This window comes from Labrus mixtus, chromosome 5 (assembly GCF_963584025.1).
Source record: "Labrus mixtus chromosome 5, fLabMix1.1, whole genome shotgun sequence".
Classification (NCBI taxonomy): Eukaryota; Metazoa; Chordata; class Actinopteri; order Labriformes; family Labridae; genus Labrus; species Labrus mixtus.
The window spans coordinates 21,634,795-21,641,403 of record NC_083616.1 but is presented as its reverse complement, the minus strand read 5'-3'; the positions used below and the strand labels follow the sequence as shown (position 1 = coordinate 21,641,403).

Below are 6,609 nucleotides of genomic sequence, written 5' to 3'. Positions count from 1 at the left end.
GCTGTGCAGCAGACCCTGGACTGAGCCAAGACACCGCTGTAGGTCCTCGCTTAACTCCGCCTCGTGTGTGTGTGTGTGTGTGTGTGTGTGTGTGTGTGTGTGTGTGTGTGTGTGTGTGTGTGTGTGTGTGTGTGTGTGTGTGTGTGTGTGTGTGTGTGTGTGTGTGTGTGTGTGTGTGTGTGTGTGTGTGTCAAAATAAAAGCAGAAGAAGTAGGAGAAGACGACAAAGAAGAAAAAGAGGAGTAAGGAAAGTGAGGTTATAATCCCAGAACCATTCATTATTCATTTAACACTTTCATAGTCATAGTCATTTTTTTTTTATCTAATAGGCTATAGGTTTGTTTACATTTTGGATTTGAAGCAGTACAGCAGTTTTCCTGAAGATATATTATCAATCTATAATAATGATATTCTAAAGCTCTGCAGAAGTAGCCTAATAATGTGAAAAGAGTAGGCTATGATATGCGATTAAAAAAAGATGTCGATTATGTTTACAGTGACAAAGATGGCCATAAAAATAGATTGTTTTCTCTGGATGGAAAATTGAAAGATGAATGTCAACGATTTTATTTTTTTAATAGCCATAACAATTTCTATCATTGGCTAAAAAAAACCTCATGAAATTATAGTCCTTAAATTTTTTTGCATAGATGTTTACCTCTTTGCTGTGAAGAGCTGCATTTTTTTTTAACACAAAAAGAGAATCGAAATGCTAACTTTTCTACTATCCTATAGGCTATTTTTCTCCTTTCGTATTAAATGTGCTGTCTGTGTGTGTGTGGGGTCATGTGCAGAGGCAGACAGGGGCTGACTCAGGTTGTTTGAGGGGTGGGGGGTAAGAGAATCAAAAAAAAGAAAAGGCAGCAGCTGCATGCGGTGGGGCATCAGTAAAGAGAACAGCTCTGTAATAAAAACAGACAGGGGAGTGTGAACTATCTAACCATTCAGAGGCACTTTGGGGCAAGGGCAAACCAGCTTTCTAGCATGTACGCCTGTATGGCCCTGCCTTCCTTTGACTCCACTGGGGGGGCACCCTAAAGGCGACTTTGACACATATCACTCCACAGTGTGACACAGTGGAGGGCGTGCATTGTCCCTGAGGCCTGTCAGTGTACTGTGGAAAACAGTTCTCTCTTTATTGAGGGTTTTTTTTCCCCCAATAAGCAATAAAATGTGCATTTTCTTTTGAGTTTATAGTTTATGAAGACACGTATTATTTAAAACTATATGGACTATACTGTCACAAATGATCCACAAGCATAGACTATCGTGTTATTACACATTAAAAGGGAGGGTATTGCAAAAGTTATGGAAAAAAAAAGAAGAAAGGAGAGGGTAATGTTTATTTAAAAGGAAAAAAAATAATGTAAAATGTTGCTCTCCTCTGTCCCCCTTAATTTTTACACAATTCCTAAGAGGTGGTTTGACAATTTATAAAGGCCTAGAGGTAGATAAATATGTATATGGCTTAACCTACTTGAACAGTAATTTTAGATGAATTTTTATGAATCTCACCACCAACACATTGCCACCTCTAAAGATTATAAATATATCAATTTTATATTTTTGCCAGGTCTGCGATGCACGCTGTATACACACTTAGTTTACATGCATGTCATGAAAATGTCAATTAAAAAAAATCACATGGTATAACTGAAAAAAAAACCCACTAGATTAAACTGGTATAAATAATTTGAACATCATGTTTCATCATCATCATCCTGCTTCTATCTTTAGAGCATACATTTTTTTCTATTTACGATAAACAGGATTTCTCTTTGTGAGGTCACATCTTGCCAAAGATGACTCGTATACTCACCGTGCGTGACTAAAATCAGTTAATAAAGACCAAAGAAGAATACATTTGTCCAGTCAGGTTTAATGTATCTGAGATCAATAAATAGTTATTCAAGATAATACAATGAAGCAAGAAAACTTTGATTTGGAAACATTTTACAGGTTAATAATTAATCAGTAGATCATAGTTGGTCCAGGAACAGAGATTCAGGTCTGCTACCTGGACTCCCATTTCAACATTACATGAAAGAATGCTTCACATGTTGTTCATAATACTGTCATTGGTTCTCAGCTGTGTTCACTTCAGCTGTACTTATTTCTCTTCACTTTACTCTGGGTAACATCTCTCCACTTAAATATTAGAACGACATTATCAAGTATTATTATTTTAGTCCATTTAGAATCCCCCCCACCCATAAAATAGATTCAGCATTATTCAGATACAGCTCCTGGATTGACTTCATTATAATCACATAACTGTTTCAAATATAAATCCAAAATATGGAATCACAAGTTAAAAGAACCATGTTAAAATCAAGGCGTACTCGGTTTCATTTTGAGGTATTAGAGCGGATAGTTATGTAAACATATCCCTGCACAATCAGCAGACAGAAGTGTTGAATGGATGATAGTTCTTTGATTTACATCTTAAATCAGTAGGTTCCCAAAAGTTTTTTGTACTCCTGTTTGATACAGCTGTAGATGGGATGGTAGAAGTGCCTGTCAGATGCCATCAGGTCGGTGACAATCTCAGTGTGGTCAACTTTGGGCAGCAGGTAGAGCGACACCTTTATGGACAGTGAGGTGAGGAGCTCAGAGAACTTCATGGAAGATTCAACTGGAACGATAATGTCACTGGTCCCGTGTAGCAAAGCGAATGGAGGGACTCTGCCGGACATAACAGACGCCATGAATATCATCAGTGTTGTTAAATTAAATATCACTTTGCCTCAAGTCTTCTTTTTTCATGTTATGCAATTATTCTGTGCAAATGTCACGGTGCAAAAATATTCTGCAGTATTTACAGTGATTTTATCAAAATGCTCCAGATCATGTGCTGTAAAATATGTTGTGCCATTTTCCTCAACAATACTAATCTTATTCCTAATTTAAATAAATACAATTTATACATGGAGATTATTTTCTTCACTTTGTTTTTATAGTTGATCTTATTTTGTTATATTTTTACATTTAATACTTGCTTTTTCTTTCTGGAAACGGTGTAACAAGAACATTTTGGGAATCAAGAAAATCTTCATCACCTGCTCAGTTTGTCCTGGCTGAACTTCTCCAGTAAGTGTGTTGGTGAATAATACGGGAAGTTCTCCACTCCGTTCATGGCTTTGTGCATGGTGGAGACGTATTCGACTGCCCGCTTCTGCTCGTGCTCATAATGGTCCATTATGTTGTACACACCGCTCAGACCTGACCAAGAATTAAGGGGGGGTCACTTTAACCAAAATATGAAGGAGGCGGCTTACTGAAGCATTGCCTATTGTAAAACATTTCATCTAAAAGTCACAGGAAGAAAATCACTTGACCAACAATTCAAAGGCCACTAAATTATCATTTTGGCTTTTATACATGGATGAAAGAAGATTTTTCCACACTTTAAAACACAGCTCTAACTGTGACAGAGACTTGACTGCACAGGGATTCTTACCAATAACTCCTCTTATTGCCAGTATGATGTCCCTTTGAATGCTGACCTCTATGAAAAGCTCTTCTCTTGCATCAATGAGAAACAACGTGGTCAGTGCACACAAATGTGCACCCGCTGAATGACCAATTAACACTATATTGTCCTATTAAAGAGAAAAAGAAGACAACATGATTAGAAACATCGTCTCTGATATCGCTGAACATGATGTTAATTTACACGAGCACGGAATGATGGCAAAAGTAAAGATATGTTTCCTAACAAAACAACAGTAGTTAGATGTGATAAAATCGAGCAGATTGGGTCAGTTAGGATCAGTGCTTCTGAAAGTGAAATAGCTCAATTTTTTTTCTCAGAATGAGGGTTATCAGATAAACGGATCCCATCCTCCATGCTCCAAAATGTCATGCACGAAAAGGATTGTGGTCAATTGGATTGGACTAAGTAACATTTTAGCTGCTTACCACTTTTCAATGATTTAATGACCAACTTACATGTTTGCCTTTCCTTAAATCATTAATAATACAATTGTGATCCAACAAATGTCTTCAATTTCCCAAGCACACTTGAAGAGATGTCTTACTTTGTCAAAGTTGAACTTTGCTCCACTCTCTCGAGCCCAAATCAAGCAGTCAGCAATATCTTGAACCATCCCTAAAACGTTTGCCTGGAAAACAGGAAACCAGCAGTCCATTCAGATATAACATTTATTTAAAAGGATAGTTCTCATCCGTTGTTTAGGTTACTGCAGTAAAGTCCTTACATACAGTAGTAGCTCACAGATATTTGCAAATTGGACATAGTGCAGTCATTCACACTAAACAATGAACATAATCGTATGCCAATGTCATGCCAATAACACTACTTACCTTCGGATAGGTGAAGTAATCCGGACAAATGACTGTAGCACTCAGTTCTTCAGCCATCTGCCGGGCCAGCAAACAGTAAATGGATCGGTCTCCGGAGCCCCATGCCCCCCCGTAGATGAAAACCACCAGTGGTGATGGGACATCTTTAGATCTGTCCACGTTTGGCGGGTGGTACAAGTCAAGCTTGTTGCCTCGGCGGCCAAATGTGATGCCCTATTAAGTTAAGTTAAGACACTTCAAAACTTTGACACATTTCTGGTTGTCCATTGCAAACATATTCTAGGGACAACGTAGTGGTGAAAACTGAGAGAAACATATCAGTCTAATCTTTTATATTGGGTGAAATGTATGTCACTACTGTTCAAAGGCACTTAAAAAAACACATTGATGAATCCAACACATTTTCTTTGCAACTCTTCCAAACATACCTTTTCATAATGTTCACGGTTTTTGTCATTCTTGTACCACGACTTCCACTGGAAGTAAAGTCTCCCATACTGCAGATACTTTAAGGTTTCCAGCACAGCTCTGGTCAAACAGTATATTCGCCTGAGTAAAAGAACAAACCAGATTAAATGGATTCATAATTTACTTCTCTATGATTAAAAAAAAAACCCAGCAGTGCTTTACATGTTACCTTGGTTTCAGAGCTTCCATGTACTTCTTATATCCAGGTTTGTTAGGCCAGCCATAAAGCCACTGAGCGGCGAGAGAAATGGAGTATGGGAGGCCCACCAACATGAAACCCATCGCCACAGGTAGGGATGTATTGCATTTTAACCCTGACCTTCAAACAGAAAATATATTCATAAGGACACACGTTATTGAAGATACCAGTCTTGCAAAAGCAATATTACTCTTCGTTCTCTAAAATGTTGTATTCAAGAGGATCTTACATGCTCTGGTTCAATGTGTCTGACTCACCTACAAAGAGCAAAGGACACGTAACGTTAGAAACAGATAAACATCAGTTGTTATGTAGTAATACACTGCATGGCATAACAGGTCAACGGTAAAAAAAGATCCTAAATGCGGCCCTCGTCAACCCTCAACGTGGCCCTCAGGTCAATTTTTATATATCAAAACATGGCAAAATCTGCCATGAAATCATAAAACCCATAAATGTGTCCATAATAACATTTGATCACTGGTATATGTTGAGTTAAATTTGAGACATAATCGACTGTAATCGTTTTTGTATCCCACAATTGGGCCCCTCTGGCAGTCAGAATTAAATGAACGTGGCCCCTTGCTTTGACCAAAGTTGCCCACCCCCTGGTCTACAGTGTGACACCATGTCTTCAATACCTTTTAGGCACCCTTAGTGTTAAATTAAATATACAAATCCTGACTTTGTTAATGTTTTTTTTTTGCTCATCCCTTTTCAATCAGCCCTCCTTGTTGATTTTGACTCATCTGTAGTTGTGGATACTTTCCCGCAGGGCGTCCTCTAGAGGGCATTTTCACAACAACGCAGCCAGGCACTTATTGATAATCAAGGCTTGATCTGAACTTCCTGTACTCTCCTCAGATTAGACAGATAGATAGATCTCATAAACCTCTGTTAATGTTTACAGTCCATGGTTAAAACCTACTATCTTCACTGGGATGAGCTCGTAGCTATGAATTGAATCATTTTTTTAAATGTGTGCAGGGGGGGGGGGGGGGGGGGGGGGGGGGGGTCACCTGTTTATCAAGCCAAGTTCAGTAAACGAGTCGAATACCCAGAGATAAAACACCATGAAAACTGAAGATTTGTTAAAGTAAATTTAGCAACAAAGATTTATAAACGTCAGCTAGCGGAACATATGACATGTTGTAGCTTCACCTCATATTTACAACACCGGAAGCTAAAACCACAGCGAATGATAACCCCTCAAATAACCTGACCCGTGTTAATGCTGTGAATTAAAAATAATTGATCCCGGTTAATCGATGCAGCTGTGCATAACCTCATTAGACTACCTGACCGTCCTCCAAACACCGGTGTCGCCTGATACGCCAAGTAGGAAAATGGATGAGTCAAGAGGGAACCACGTATGTACTTCCGTTTTGGCACTTCCTGGTTTGTTGGCTATTTCTCAATCCTCCTACAAGCTTAGTGGCTGTGATGCTTAAAACTATATATGTATTTTTAGGACCTGAATATTACTATATATTAATTCGTTGATGTACATGTAAAGGTGTCAATATAAATTAGTGTTGACGAGTTTCTGTGCTATTACGAAGAGACGGATTACGATCTTGTAATTATTAACATCTCTGTTCTGGTACCCCGGAAAT

The 6,609-nt window shown here is 38.5% G+C and overlaps 1 protein-coding gene across 2 annotated transcripts; it reads right to left on the bottom strand.

The window, feature by feature from the left end:
• Positions 1 to 1,859: 1,859 nt before the first annotated feature.
• Positions 1,860 to 6,344, bottom strand: si:dkey-193c22.1 (uncharacterized protein LOC567837 homolog). Of its 2 annotated transcripts, none has more exons than XM_061038531.1 (9): positions 6,292 to 6,344; positions 5,223 to 5,250; positions 4,964 to 5,113; positions 4,755 to 4,875; positions 4,327 to 4,539; positions 4,041 to 4,124; positions 3,461 to 3,602; positions 3,060 to 3,222; positions 1,860 to 2,685 (listed from the first exon to the last, which is right to left on the bottom strand). In XM_061038531.1, coding segments are annotated over exons 2-9 (1,110 nt in total). In that variant the 5' UTR covers positions 5,225 to 5,250; positions 6,292 to 6,344; the 3' UTR covers positions 1,860 to 2,450. The 2 variants fall into 2 exon arrangements, with proteins under 2 accessions (XP_060894514.1, XP_060894513.1); XM_061038530.1 differs by having other exon boundaries at positions 6,217 to 6,326.
• Positions 6,345 to 6,609: the final 265 nt, after the last annotated feature.

What these genes read in the sequence shown, in the direction of transcription:
- si:dkey-193c22.1 (XM_061038530.1), bottom strand. Translation starts at nt 6,283, where the DNA reads ATGAGGTTATGCACAGCTGCATCGATTAACCGGGATCAATTATTTTTA. An exon ending in GACACATTGAACCAGAGCAT is followed by an intron (nt 5,114 to 5,222) that starts GTAAGATCCTCT and finishes TTCTGTTTGAAG; the next exon opens with GTCAGGGTTAAAATGCAATA. An exon ending in ACCGTGAACATTATGAAAAG is followed by an intron (nt 4,540 to 4,754) that starts GTATGTTTGGAA and finishes TTAACTTAATAG; the next exon opens with GGCATCACATTTGGCCGCCG.